General features: G+C 52.9%; 2 protein-coding genes across 3 annotated transcripts in view; one reads left to right on the plus strand and one right to left on the minus strand.

The window, feature by feature from the left end:
* CUL9 (cullin 9) overlaps window positions 1-2,643 on the plus strand; it is a 38,518-nt gene extending 35,875 nt beyond the window's left edge. Inside the window, exons 36-41 of one of the 2 annotated variants that reach the window (XM_068559565.1) lie at window positions 487-561; window positions 709-819; window positions 943-1,060; window positions 1,390-1,523; window positions 2,140-2,213; window positions 2,294-2,643. In XM_068559565.1, the coding sequence (XP_068415666.1) occupies window positions 487-561; window positions 709-819; window positions 943-1,060; window positions 1,390-1,523; window positions 2,140-2,213; window positions 2,294-2,498 (717 nt within the window). In that variant the 3' untranslated portion in view covers window positions 2,499-2,643. The remainder of the gene's footprint in view (window positions 1-486; window positions 562-708; window positions 820-942; window positions 1,061-1,389; window positions 1,524-2,139; window positions 2,214-2,293) is intronic. The other variant, XM_068559564.1, reaches the window with a different exon arrangement.
* A 556-nt stretch (window positions 2,644-3,199) lies between these two features.
* DNPH1 (2'-deoxynucleoside 5'-phosphate N-hydrolase 1) lies at window positions 3,200-5,711 on the minus strand. The gene is made up of 4 exons (XM_068559190.1): window positions 5,324-5,711; window positions 3,804-3,872; window positions 3,522-3,620; window positions 3,200-3,333 (listed from the first exon to the last, which is right to left on the minus strand). The coding sequence occupies exons 1-4, from the start codon at window positions 5,709-5,711 to the stop codon at window positions 3,200-3,202; spliced, it is 690 nt and encodes a 229-aa protein (XP_068415291.1).
* Between the last annotated feature and the right edge of the window lie 9,125 nt (window positions 5,712-14,836).

Here is a 14,836-nt window from a genome sequence, read left to right on the forward strand (position 1 = left end):
AGTGAGGATGAGATGCTGCCGCAGGGCCTGGGCACAGATGTCTCTGTGTCCCAAGCAGCCGAACAGCTGTTGGGACGAAGGCTCAGTGGGGAGAAGACAGAAGCCACCTGGGCCTACAGGTGCTTGAGAGTTCTATCTTGGGAGGTCTGTACACGAAGACCTTCAGCTCCAGAGTCGGACATCTCACACCGAGGTGGCTACAGAGGCCGGGGCGGGCTGGGCACTCCCAGGAAGCACCAGCGCAGAGCAGAGCAAGGACTCTGAGTCAGAGCCTGGCTCCGCTGTGTACTCAGTTAACCTGTCCAGGCCTCAGCGCCCTTATCTGTAAAAGAGGATGATAGTCTGACCTACCTCACAGTTATGAGAACTGAATGAGAAAACCTGGGTAAAGCATCAGAAGGCCTCCATGAATGGTAGTTGGTCTGATTATTAACCTCATCCTGCCCTGCCAAGCACCCGACAGCCCTCTCGACGTGTCTTTCCCAGGTAAGCAAAGCAGCTCGCCAGGAGAAGCGGTTCCAGGACTATAATGAGAGGTGTACTTTCCATCTCCAGGCCCGGGTGAGCAGGGCGGAGACGGCTGGGTCGGTGAGGAGGTCAGAGGGCTGGGCCAGATGGCCGGGCAGAGGCTAGAGGTCCCAGGGAGACGAGTGCTCTTCTGACTGGGTGGGGATGCGCGTGCTGGCACTGACCGCCTTCCCTGCACAGGACTTTGCTGTGAACTTGCGGAACCGCGCGTCTGCCATCCACGAGGTGCCCCCGCCCAGATCCTTCACCTTCCTCAGCGACGCCTGCCGGGGTCTCGAGCAGGCTCGAAAGGTGTGGGGCGGGGCAGGGGGGCGATGTGCCCAGGGGTCTGGTGGGCTGGGAGAGGGAGGGAGGGAGGGAGGAAGAAGCTGGCGGGAGGCGGCCTCAGCGGGAGCGGCGGCCTGGGCTCCGCAGGTGCTGGCCTACGCCTGCGTGTACAGCTTCTACAATCAGGACACGGAGCACATGGACGTGGTGGAGCAGCAGACCGAGGCCCTGGAGCTGCACACCAACGCCCTGCAGATCCTCCTGGGTGAGCCCCCTGCCCACTCGGTGCTTTCTCCTGCCCCCTCTCCCCCAGCACCCAGCCCCGACACACAAACGGGTGGGTGACCAGAGCCAGCTGCCCACCTTCATTCTGTCCCCTTCCTGCCCTTCATAGCCTTATCGCCGTTATAAAGTTCCAGTCCTCAGGTACACAGTACACAGACCTTCACCCGACCTTTGCTTTGGTTACGACCTGTCCCCACCTCTAGGCACTAGGCCCCGGTAGATGTGGGTGGCACATAGTGGGCGTCCAGTATGCATCTGTGGAAGGACGGGAAGAAGGGAGGGAGCCCCCGTACCCTGCCCCCTCTGCAGAAGAGACCCTGCTGCGCTGCAGAGACCTGGCCTCCTCGCTGCGCCTCCTGCGGGCAGAGCACCTCAGCACGGGCCTGGAGCTGCTGCGGCGGATCCAGGAGCGGCTGCTGGCCATCCTGCAGCACTCCACCCAGGTAGCCGCCCAGCCGGCCCGGCCGCCCTGGGGGATCCTGAAGGAAAGGCGTCAAGGGCAAATGGACCTGGCGTGCATCCCAGCTCCCAGGCCTGCCCCTTAGCCACCTGGCATTTCCTGCAAAATGGAGTTGGTTATCCCAGATCAAGGGTATTTGGCCAGTTGCTTGCTCCCCAGAATCACTTGGGGAGCTTTTTCAGAAGATTCTTCGCAGACGTGGATTTAGAATCCTAGGACTGGGGGCAGGGGACTGGCATCCGCCGGAATAGGGGATCTGAGGTTCTTTCTGGCTCTAATACTCTGATGTCGAGTCTAAACTAAGAATCCCACCCTCAGAGAGCTTACGGACTGGTAGTAACTTGGGCAGAAAAGGCGTGAACATACATGGGAAGCAGGGGTGGTGCCTCACCGCAGTATCCTGGGTCCCTGGAGACCACCTCTGAGTCACATTACACAGAGGCAGTGGCTTGTGGAGGGCAGTGCTGAGGGGGGGGGCATTCCTGGCAGGGGCCGGGCCCCCCTCGGCCCTCAGGGGACGCTGGGTGAAGCGAGGCTGGGCACAGAGGCCCCGTGTCCTCTACTCTCCTGCTCCCCGCATCCTCCCGTCTCCTTGCCAGGATTTCCGGGTTGGTCTCCAGAGCCCATCATCAGAGGCCCGGGAGGCGAAAGGATCCAACGTGCCCGGCAGTCAGTGAGTGGAGGGGGCAGAGCCATGGAGGGGGCGTGGGAGGCGCCAGGCTTCCTCTGGGGCTGAGCGTGGCGCTCTCCCAGGCCCCAGGGCTCCTCGGGGCTGCAGGCGGGGGAGGAGGAGGAGGACGACGACGACGACGAGGACGATGTGCCTGAGTGGCAGCAGGATGAGTTTGAAGAGGAGCTGGACAATGACAGCTTCTCCTATGACGAGGAGTCTGAGAACCTGGACCGAGAGACTTTCTTCTTTGGCGACGAGGAGGAAGACGACGAGGGCTACGATTGAGGGGTAGGATGCAGGGAGCGCTGGAGCCGCCAGAGTCCTGGGGCCACGGGCTCAGGAGTGCACCCTTCCCCCTGGCTTGAGGGTAGGCGGTTACCAGTGTCTGCGGCACCGTCTTCTGTTCACTGAATAAACTTTTTTTCATATACTTCTCTGGAAGCAGACCAGACAGCTTCCTCAATGGGCCACTTCAACTTCCCCCTCCATTGCACACACCCAACCCTCCTCCTCCTTTACTGTTTTCTTTAGGCGTCCAGACTTCCATCCTAAGAGAAAGTCCACAGCAGACCTGTGTGACTTACACCGATAAAGGGAAATAAAGGTCCACGTTGTACAGGGCCAGGGACAGGCTGGCCCACTTGCCTCAGACCCAGCCCTGCATCAGAGACAGAGAGGAATGGCCACTCCCACGATCGATCAGCTTCCTCCACACTCCTGAGTGTTCCTGAGGGGAGCTTGAGGGCGTTAGGAAGTATCCTCGTCTTGGGGGCCTGTGGACCTTTAAAGGGTCTCTACATCTTGAAGTGAAGTGGGGTGTTAGGATATTATGGGGGACCTGCCCCCACCCCACTCTCACACAGACGGAAAGTTAGAATTGTAAACATGCCATGAATCTGGTACTGGGGCTAAGGGGTAGGAATGGTACTAGAGCAAGTCTGGGGTCAGGAGAATTTAATAAGCTGGGGTGAGGTCAAGTGGGGGGGTCAGGGGAGCAGCCTCCCGCTCGGGAGGATCCACTGCAAAGTATCCATCCAGCACGCCGCTGCCTCTTCCGCCTCGTAGCCCCACACTTGGACCCGCGAGCCTTCGGCTGCTCCCCGGATTGTGGCTGAGAGCCCTGAGAAGGAGGAGGGAGGTGAAGGTGGCTCCCTCCCACACTCCCCCCCTCCCCTCCCTTTCCTGTCCCTTTTTGGGTGGGCACTGTGCTCAGACCCCCCACCCCCCGCAAGGAAGGAGCGGAGGGTGGGGTCCTCAGAGAGCTGGGGAGGGAGGCAGGGGCGGCCATCCAGGGCTGGGGGTGCTCACCTCGGCCAGACTGCGGGCAGAACAGGCACAGGACTGGTTTATTGCGGGCCACGGCCCGGCCCAGCTCGTAGCCTACACCCAGAGAGGGCTGGGCCACTTCTACACAACCACTGGGAAGACAGAGGAGACCAAGGCTCACTCGGGCTTGTAAGGGAGACATGACAGAGTCTAGCTGTAGTGGGGAGGGAGCTCTAGAAAGTCCCTTCTAGGTGGGGAGGCCAGGCGTGTCCAGGGGATCTAAGACCCCAGGGGAGTTTGCAGGCAGGGGGCAGCGCCACTCACCCTCTGCCTGCTGCAGCCAGGCCAGGTCCCTCTCATGGATGAGCCTGTCGCCCCCAGCAGCCTCTTCCCCTGTGGTTGAGGGAAAGCTGGTCAACGGCTCGCCCTGGTCCTCAGTTCCTCTCCTCTGCTCTCGACCCTCCCAGGCCCACCCTGCTCATGGAAGCAGGGAGACAGAAGAGATGACCTCCAGGGGCCCACCCAACACTAAGATTCCATGAAAATGAGTGAGGAAATGAAACAGCCTGAAAGAAAAATTCACTCCTGTGCAAGGGGATGTGTGATTAGGGCCAGAGGAGTGATACAGATGAGATGAAGGGAAGGAAGAACTAATTCACCGTGGGTCAGTGATCGGGGTGGAGAGAATGAGGAATCGCATCCCAGGTGGGGGAAAGGCAGGCAGTACCAAGAGGCTGGCCCCGTGCAGGGAAACTAGGGCCTCATAGACTCTCAAGCTGTGGTGGGTATGAGAACCACCCGAGAACTTGACCAAACTACAAAGACCCAGGTGTCAGTGAGCCCAGGCCGCTCTCCAGGTGATTCTCATAGCCAGGTAAGTTTGAGGACCAGTGCCGGAATGCAGAATGTAACCAGTAGGGGTGTTGGCAAGGAAGGCAGGCGAGGCGCTGGGGTCACAGGGCAAGGAGCCCAGCTTTCCAGCTTGATTAAAATCCACTAGGAGCACGAGGCTCACAGCCCCCCAAATCAGAGCAGAATAACTGGAGAACTTGTTAAAAGTGGACTCTAAGGCTTTATCCCAGAATCTGCATTTTCAACATGCTCCCGCAGATGATTGTTGAGCACAGTAAAGTTGGAGAGCCACCAGGCAGGGGGGCACAGACCCCGAAACCAAAAAGACTTAAGCTTCAGGGTCCCTGGCTTGCACAGGCCCTTCCCAAAGCCCCAGCAATTGTGATTTCCTCTTTTGAAAGAGGTCGCCCAGACTTGCATTGGGTCCCTCAGATCCTGGATCTGCCCCTGGTGGGGAAAGGGGAAAACACTTGTTTTCTGAGAAGTACGAGAGTTCTGGCACCGTTTCCAAAGTAGAAAGTCAGCCAGATTCCGGGCCAATCACGCCGCAGGAGCAGCACATACTGGTAACAGTCTGATCAGAGGGCTTGAGAGAGACGATGGTCGCGGGAGCTGCGGTCTGTCGGGTCTGAGGGAGGGCTGATACCTCGGCCCAAAGAGGGGTAGCACGAGGGAAAGCGTTAGTCCTAGGTGGGAGAGAAGATGCCAGCGGGTGAGGCATCTCGCTGAAGCAGCCCGGCCCACTCCGTTCTGCTCCTCTCTACAAACGCCTCCGGGAAGAGCCCGACAAAGTTTTCCAAGAAGGACCCAAAGGTCAAGATAGTAACTGAATGCGGAGAGTGGGCTCACAGGTAGGACGCACGCGGGCCGCCTTTCCTTATCGGGCAGGGGCCCTGCCGGGAGCTTCCCCGCAGGAGAGCGGGCCTGGGTCGAGGGGCCGGACCTGCCCTCGCCCTCCCGGCCGACCGCGCCCCGCGCCCCGGCGGCCTCACCGCGCGCGCCCTGATCGGCGGTCGCCACGTGCTCGGTGAGCTCCGCCCCAAAGCGCCGCAGCCGCGACACGATCCTCCCGTACAGCTCCCGGTCCTCGCGTCCGCCGGGGATGCTCCCGCCGAAGTACAAGGAGGGGCGGCGCGGCTCCCAGCGCTCCGGCCGCCGCCGCACTTCCCTCCCCGCGCCAGGGGGCGCCCGCCTACGGCACGTGACCCGGCCCGCCCGCGGGGCTCCGGTGCAGGAGTGTCCACACTTGTGAAATGGAGACGTCAACCGTACCCACGTGTGGGAATCCACCGCCTCCCGGACTTCTTTAACTCGTCCAGGCAGAAGGCGGGGTCCTCCCGATCTTATACACTGCTCCCCGCCGCCCCCAGGCCACCGCATCTCTGCCAAAGGCAACTTCATCCTCCCAGCTCCTCAGGTCCCAAAGCTTGGAGTCAGTTTTGACTCTTCTCTTTCCATCAAACCCTACCTCCAATCTATCGGCAACCCCTACGGGTGGCTTCTCCTTTCCAAATAAATACAGACTCTGACGCCCACCTGTTGGGGAACCAACCTTGGATCAGCCGCCCCCGCCCTCCCCCCCAAAGCCTCTCTGCAGACACCTGGTTGTGGTGAAGGAAAGGGCAGCGATTACTGCAGGGTTCCAAGCAAGGAGTTCAGGACAGGAGTGCTCAAAAAACCCAAACTCCCCCTTGGGGTTCAGGAAAGCATTTTTAAAGTCCAGGCGAGGGAGGGGAGTCCCAGGGTAGGAGATTAACTCGAGCACAATTCTCTGATTGGTTGATGGTGAGGTAACGGGGCCGTGTCACAGGGGTGAACATTATCAATCCTCAGGTTCCCTTAGGTCTGGGGGCTACGAGCGCATGGTCATCAGGTAGTTAATTTCTTCCATTTGGTGGTGGTTTGAGCATCTGCCAAACAACTCAGAAAATGTGCAGATAGTGTTATCTAGGTACTTCAGAGAGCAGCTAAAGCAGAGGATATGGGAGAGGGGTCTGTCCCGGGAAGACCCCATAAGGTCCTGCTTGGTTACACCTCCACCACCTCCGCTGCCACTCCCTCCTCCAAGCCTCCACCACCTCTCTCAACAGCCTCCTCACAGTCACCTCACTTTCCTGCTACACAGTCTGGTCTCCAGCAGGGGGACCCTGTGAACACATTCGTTAGGTCATGTCCTCCTCAGCCAAACCCTCCAATGGCTCCCACCTCACTTGGGGTAAAACCCCAAACCCCTGCAGTGGCCCACCAGCCCCACAGGATCTGGTGACCCTCTTACCTCTCTCATCCCAGCTCCATTACTCTCACTGGCTGTTTTGCAGCCACGCTGCCTTTCTGGCTCTTCCTCAAGCAAGCTGGACATGCTCTTCCTCAGATCCTTTGCATTTGCTGTTCTCTGGAGCCCTTTTCTCCCAGAGAGCTCCCTGGTCACTCCCTTACCTCCTCCAAGTCTGTTCAGGTCACCTTCCCTGACCACCCTCTTCAATATGGCAGCCTTCCATCTCTATCACCCTCCTGTGCCTTGTCTTTTCTCCTCTCATTACCATATAACTGATTAATTTTGTTGTATGTCTTTCTACACTCAGTAGAATGTAAGTCCCCAGAAGGACAGGCATTTTTCTCTATTTTTTTATCCCAGCTTCTAAAACTGTGCCTGGCATATAGGAAACATTTATCAAATATTTGTTGAATGAACGAGTGGATTAAATGAGCAGCTGCATTTGATAGCACTTTGTAATCTGCTCAGCCCTAGACTAAGCTAATAGAAGCAGAGTCTGCAGGGAGCCAGGCAAACACACCATGGCTCACTGGTAATAACAATGATTTCTCCCTCATTTTATTTTGAAAATTACACAAATATAGGACAAAAACTTCAAATGGAATGAGAGAGTACACAGTGGAAAGGGAGTCCTGAGACCCCAATCCCATTCCCCAGAGGAGCGCATCATCGGAGGTTTCTTCTGAATTCTTCCTGATTAACTATAAAACACCAAAGCATGGGGTGACGGAGCAGACACAATAACCATTTTTTTAAAATGCAAAGACACAAAGAGAAGGCAAAGACATCTTAGGCTATCTCTGTCCTCTGATGGACCCAGCTCCAAAGATACACGAACCATGCGGCAAACGTGTGTGCACAGCTGTGCACTAGTGGTCTCAGCACCTTCGCACACACAGCCACAGCTGCATACTTAGGAGGCTGGCCTCAGGTGCCAGAGGCCTTGAGGGGCAACCTCCTTCACTCTCCCTACCCTCAGTCATGCCGTCCTCTGGTTCTCGCCACAGGTGAGGAACACATGTTCACATATAGACACAGAGCATCTTGTTTCTGCCTCGGTGTCTTCAAGAAAATATGCCGGCCTCCATCTCCTTAGCTCCCGCACTTCTGATGTGCCTGGCATCCCCACCTCAGGCTGAAGGAGAAAGAGGAGAGAGATATTTTGTCTGTTTCTCTAAATGGGATATAAAGCCCTGCGATTGGTTCTGTGTCCATAGTTGAGTTGGGGTGAGGATGCAGAGCCAGCCATGGCTGGCAGCTCAGATCCTCGGCTCAGTGCAGAGAGGCCTGAGCTGGAGGGACAGGGCACTAAGTGATGGGTTGGGGGACCAAGGGTGGTGGGCAGGTCAGTGTATCCAACTTATATACCAGTAAAGGGAGCAGCAGAAGACTATCTATTGCATGATTGTATTTAAGTGAAATGTCCAGAAAGGGCATATTTAGAGATACAGAAAGCAGAGCAGTGGAGGGCTGGGGTGGGAGTGGGAACTGACTGCAGGGTAGGGCCCAAGGAAATCTTCTGGGGTGATGGAGATGTTCGAAAACTGGACTGTAGTGAAGATTGCACAAGTCTATAAACTTACAAAATATTAAATTGTACACTTACAAACGGCAAACTTTATTGACATGTAAGTTATTCCTCATAAAGCTGTTTTTATTTATTTATTTATTTTTATAAACTTATTTTATTTTATTTATTTTATTTTTGGCTGCATTGGGTCTTCATTGCTGCACGTGGGCTTTTCTCTGGTTGTGGTGAGCGGGGCTCCTCTTCGTTGCAATGCGCAGGCTTCTCATTGTGGTGGCCTCTCGTGTTGCGGAGCACAGGCTCTAGGCGTGCGGGCTTCAGTAGTTGTGGCACATGGGCTCAGTAGTTGTGGCTCACGGGCTCTAAAGCGCAGGCTCAGTAGTTGTGGCACACGGGCTTAGTTGCGGCGCACGGGCTTAGTTGCTCTGCGGCATGTGGGATCTTCCCGGACCAGGGCTCGAACCTGTGTCCCCTGCATTGGCAGGCGGATTCCCAACTACTGCGCCACCAGGGAAGCCCTAAAGCTGTTTTTAAAAAGGCAAAAATAAAGTACTGAAAATAGTATCAATATAATGAGATTCAACAATTATCAATTTATGACCAATTTATGATCTTGTTTCACCTATATGCATATTCAACTTCCCGCTGTCCTATTGCGATGCAAATTGGCTACGTGTTCAACACTGTCTCCATTCCCTCTGATAATATTTTTTCAAGTATTTCTTTTGTTGTTACATGTAAAAATCTGTATGTCTTGACAACTACTTAAGGGGAAGATAAGATTTCTTTCTACTAAGTGTGATACTGGGATACTTTAGGCATTAAGGCACAGCTAGTTCTTCTTTCCTAGTTTCATATTGGCATTTTAACAGATGGAATTTTATTTTAACAGACGGAAGTAGCGTTTGTTGTAAGGTGTATGTAACCTATGTTAACTTCGTGGTCTGAAGTGTCTAGCTATCAAGCGGATTCTTTAGTAGACCAAATCTTTTGTCACTGAAGTGTTCTGAAGCATATACCTTGATGATTAAAAGAAAAATATTCGTTAAAGCAACTTTTCATCTTCTGGGATCTACTTTTTAAAACTTCCATCCCCTGTAGTTATCAACTGCATGTGCCAGGCCTCTAGAAATTAGTATGTTAAACTGAACCAACTTGATGGGAGTCACTATCCATACATAGGGCTTGTTTTCCAAAGAAAAGTCTTGTTTAGAGTAGCAAGATTATAATCCTACCTAGGCATGTTGTAAAGCCGTTTGAAAAGTAACTGAGAGCAAGTTTTGTGAATAGAAATGTAGTGCTCAAGTCACATCCTCCTTTAAAAGTTGTAACAAATACAGATGAATTAAAGAGAAGTTATGTAAGAAAAAGCAAATTGAAGATCATATTAGTTCATTTGTAAATTTTTTTTTTTTTTTTTTTTTTTTTTTTTGCTGCGTTGGGTCTTCGTTGCTGCGCGCGGGCTTTTTTCTCTGGTTGTGGAGAGCAGGAGCTACTCTTCCTTGCAGTGTGCAGGCTTCTCATTGCGGTGGCTTCTCTTGTTTCGGAGCATGGGCTCTAGGCGCGCAGGCTTCAGTAGTCGTGGCACACAGGCTCAGTGGTTGTAGCTCGTGGGCTCTAGAGCGCAGGCTCAGTATGTGTGGCGCACGGGCTTAGTTGCTCCGTGGCATGTGGGATCTTCCCGGACCAGGGCTCGAACCCGTGTCCCATGCATTGGCAGGTGGATTCTTAACCACTGCACCACCAGGGGAGTCCTCATTGTGGTTTTGATTTACATTTTCCTGATGATTAATGATGTTAGGCAACTTCTCACGTATCTGTTGGTCATTTGTACGTCTTCTTTGGAAAAATGTCTATTCAGATCCTCTACCCATTTTTAAATCAGATTTTTTTGAGTTGTATGAATTCTTTACATTTTTTAGATATTAGCTGCTCATCAGATATATGATTTGTAATATTTTCTCCCACTTCGTAGGCTGCCTTTTCATCCTGTTGATGGTTTCCTTTGCTGTATACCTTCCCATGTTTAACAACCAAAAAACTGGGAGGATACATGAAACAATGACGTTTGAACATTGGCCATCAGGCGGCCTAAGACAGTGACTCCTGAAAGACGAAACAAGCCAGGTGAGAGTATTGTCTGCAGGGTTTCTAGGCTGCAGGCAGGAGGGATCCAGGCTGAGCCTGGCTGTCTCCTTGAGCTGAGGAGACGGAAGGGGAGGCCAAGGCAGCTAGTTTGCAGGATAGAGCACAGGATAGGTCAGAGAGCTCTGGAATCTTCAGAGGGTTCCCTGGGACAGTCAGCTGAGGACTGATCAGCACACATGTGTGAGGAAAGTATCTGAGGTGGGAAAAGAACCATCTGAATGAACAGAGAGAACAATCTTTGGAGCCCACACAAGATGCAAATCATGCCTTTCCCTCCAGCTGAAGGAGTAAAACCTCATAATTCTTGGGGCATTGGGTAAATGATACCAAAGGGTTTGCCTCAGTGGTGGGGAAAATTAGGCCCAGACTAGATGCTTCTCAGTTCCCTCCTAATGAAGACTTAAAAAGTAAGCCTTGAAAGGATCAAACTGTTTCTAAGTAAATTAATTGCATCCCAGATCAAAGCTCAAGAGTATTTACTGAAGCACAAAAATATCCGGGACACCACAAGGTAAAATTAACAATATTTGGCATCCAATTTAAAAAATTACAGTATGGAAAGAAGCAGAAATGTATGACCTACAGTGGAAAGATAAACCAACTGAAATGGTTTCAGAAATGATTCCGATAATAAAATTAGTAGACAGTTTGTTAAAAGAGTTATTACTATTCCATGTGTTTAAGAAGTTAGAAGGAAAATTAAATATGGAAGATTTTTAAAAGACCCAGGTCAAACTTCTAGAAATGTAAACTACAATAAAAAAAAATACATTGAATGGGATTCATACCAGATTACATGCTGCAAAAGCAAAGATGAATAAAGTTGAATAAATAGCAGTAGAAACTATCCAAAATGAAACACGGTGAGAGAAAAGACTGGGAAAAAAATGAACAAAGCTCAGTGAGCTGCAGGGCAACTTCAAGCAGCCTAGTAGACAGAGTATTTGGAGTCCCTGAAGGAAAGAGAAGAGCAGAAAAAATATTTGAGTAAATCGTGGCCAAAAGTATTCTGAACTTGATGAAAACTATAAATCCACAGATACAAGATGCTCAACAAACCCCAAGCACAAGAAACATACATACAGAGACTTCCCTGGTGGTCCAGTGGTTAAGAATCCACCTTCCAATGCAGGGGACTCGGGTTCGATCCCTGGTCGGGGAACTAAGATCCCACATGCCATGCCACAGCTAGAGGCAACTAAGCCCGCATGCCACACTAGAGAGAAGCTCGTGCACGGCAACAAAGCCCGCGCGCTGCAACGAAAGATCCCATGTGCTGCAACTAAGACCAGACGCAGCCAAATAAATAAATAAATATTTTTTAAAAACTTAAAAAAAAAAGAAACATGCATACAACTACACCAAGGCACATCATAATCAAGTAGCTTAAAAACAGTGATAAAGAGAAAATCGTAAAAGTAGCCAGAAGAGTAGAAAACATTACATACAGAGGAAGCAAAGATAAGGATAACTGCAGATTTTTCATCAGAAGCAATGCAAGCTAGAAGACGGTACAGCAACATTTCTAAAATACTGAAAAAGAAAAAAGTCAACCTAGAATTCTAACCTAATACTCAGATCAGACTGTGTCTTATCTCTGCTCAAAGTTCTTCAGTGATTTCCTGTCTAAAAGTCTGAGTCCTCCGTACATTGACTCTGCGACAGAGATGCTCATGCAGTAGGCTTATTGGGATGTGCTCTGAGGATCAACATCTGGGGAGGACTGAAGGAAGCAGCACTGGGCAGAGTAGATGCTGAGTTTTGACGCAGCCTCAACAGAAGCCTTGGCTCACCCTATCGGGGGTTCGTAAATGGGATGTTCCTTCAGAGCGGCCTTGAGTTGGGGTGATGGTGCCAGGCCTTTGTACTCACGGGTCTATCATCGATTGGCTATGGGATGCCCCAGGAAGGGCACATGATCTTGGGCATGGCAGCTCCCTTGGTCAAGGGCAATTCCAGACAGAGAGTGAGCTGAGAGAGCCAGTCTTCAGCACCCCAGGCAGCCAGGGAAATGAGTCCCTGGATTCTGAAGGAGGATCTGGATGGCTCACCACATTGTCCACTATGTTTCCAAAAACTAAATGGAGAGAAGCTAATCTCCTTAGCACAGCACACAAGGCCCATCTTTCATGATCTTGCACAAGGTCACCCCGAGCTCACCACACACTGTCTTCTCAGCCTGGAAGTCTGTCCCACCCTCTGGCCCCACTCATCTGTTGAAAAACTCCTACTAATCCTTCAAATTACAGTCGAGTGCACCTCCTCCAAGAAGTCTCTTCTGGCTACTTTTGCAGATTCAATGATCCTTCTTGCCAGCATAGAGGTTAGAAGCATGCACCCTGGGGCCAGGGTTTGAATCCCAGCTCTGCCACTTGTTAGCTGTGTACATAACTTAAGGCAAATTATTCAACCTCTCTGCATCTTAGTTTCCTCATCTATACAATGGGTATAACACTAGTACGCTACCTCAAAGGGTTGTTATGAGGGTTAAATGAGTTAATATATGAAAGGTCAGAACAGTGTCTGGCAGGAGTAAATCGTTACTGCTATTATTATTGTTGTTGTCGTTGTGGTTGTTGTTGAAGTTACTCAGTGTGCATTTGTTGAAGACAAGAAGGATGGAAGGAAGGGACCTGAGAGAGACAAACTGCAAAAGTATGCTCAGGGAATGTTGAGTAATCCAATCTGTCAGAAGGGTAATAATAGCCTCTCTGGGCCCATATTGGGAAGAATGTTTCATGTCACAGTAAAGAGTGTGCATCTAATTTGCTAAGAGAAACAAGAGTTTGTCAACAGATGGGAGAAAGGATCAAAGAAAGAAAGGGCCAGGTTGAGACAGGAGGTAAGGAGTATATATATATACATACGGCGAGGTGAGAGTTACAGGTGAGGGATGGTGTTAGAAGAAATGGGGGGGGGCTTATGAGAGGATGGGTACAGGTGAGGGGAAATGAGTTTAGAGGAAAGTAATATGAACATATGGAAGATTATGTGGGAAAATCAGTTGAGGCTGATGGGAACAGGTGAGGAGTGATAGAGACATGCTGGGAGTGGTGAAGATAAAGCAGGATGGAGACAGGTGAGGTTTGTGGGGACAGGTAAAGAGTGACAGGGCCCTGCAGGGGGATGGGGGTCAAGCGAATGGCAGAGACCAGTGAAGAGAATCTATGAGCAGAAACAGGTCCATACGAGAGAGAGTCCTAGGGCCGCAGGAGTGGAGAAAGGAGCAGAGTAGACTGTGATGTCAGAGCAAGGGCGGTGATGTAAGAGCCGGGGCGGTGAGGAGGTGATGTCAGGGCTGGTGCTGATGCTGGCGGCGCAGTGCATTGTGGGCAGCTCCCCGCTCTGCCGCTGCCGCCGCCGTCGCCGTCGCCCGAGAAGGATCCGGGCCGGGCCGGGCCGGGATGGTCCCGGTCGGGAGGCCGCCGCCACCGCCGCCGGAGGGAGCGGGCCGCCCAGCACCGCACTGAGCCGCCCCCGCCCCCGCCCCCTCTCCGCCCCGGCCCCGGGGGATGCGCCGCCCGGAGCCGCTGCCTCCGCCGCCGCAGCCGCAGCCGCAGCCGCAGCGGGCTCAGAGCAGGTGAGGCGAGGCGAGCCGAGGCGAGGCGGGGCGGGGCCGGCCGGCCGGGCGGGGGTCGGGGAGGGGTCTCCTTCTGTGAACCCATCGGGCCTCCGCCCTGGCTCACCTCCCAGCGCAGCCTTCTCCAGTTCCCCCTCCCTGTGCCGTCTCCAGCTCCGCCCGAGGTGGGACGCTGGCCTACACAGCCTGGGCCGCATCCCGAGGCCTGGATCGGCGCCCTGCCCCCCAGCACATCCACCCTCTCCAGCCTGTCCTCCGGGGGTTTTGCTCCTCGCTTCTCATCTCTGTCCCCATCCCTATGGCTTCACTCTCCTGACATCCCTGACAGTCGTTCCCTGCTGTCTCCATAACCTCTCTCCCTTGTCCTCCCACCAGCCTCCTTGCCTACTTCCTCATCCCTTCAACTGTGCCCAGAAGCCCTTCTCATGGTCCTGTCCCCTCTCCATCTGTCATGATTATCCCTCACCTGTCTCTGTCTTATGCAACCCCTTCCTCTGATCCTGTCACCCTTGTCCCTTGCATTCCCTGTGCCCCCTTCCACACTTCTCTTCACCTGTTCCCATTACCCCTCACTGATCTTCCTCACCTCTCCTCACCTGGGCTCCCAGATTCCCACACACACCTGGCTTACACCTTGCACAGGTGCACACCAACACTTATATGCACATGCCATGATGAGCTCGCAACCACCTAGATATACACCCCCAACACACACACCTGCACGCACGCACACACATCATCGGTCCCACACTCTCATACATACACACTTGCTGACAGATATAAAACCTCCTCCACAAGCCCTCTCTCTCCACACACCCATCCCTCCACACACTAAAGGGTCCTGAGGGGGCGGTCATGGGGCAGCCAGGTTCCGTGTGTCTGTGTCATCCAACCCTAGCCTGGGCTGAGTGCAGTCCTCTGAGGCAGAGAGTGGGAAGGATGGTGGGCAGGGAGAGGCAGGGAACCCTCATTTA

The sequence above is a fragment of the Eschrichtius robustus genome, chromosome 12, assembly GCF_028021215.1.
Source record: "Eschrichtius robustus isolate mEscRob2 chromosome 12, mEscRob2.pri, whole genome shotgun sequence".
Lineage (NCBI taxonomy): Eukaryota > Metazoa > Chordata > Mammalia > Artiodactyla > Eschrichtiidae > Eschrichtius > Eschrichtius robustus.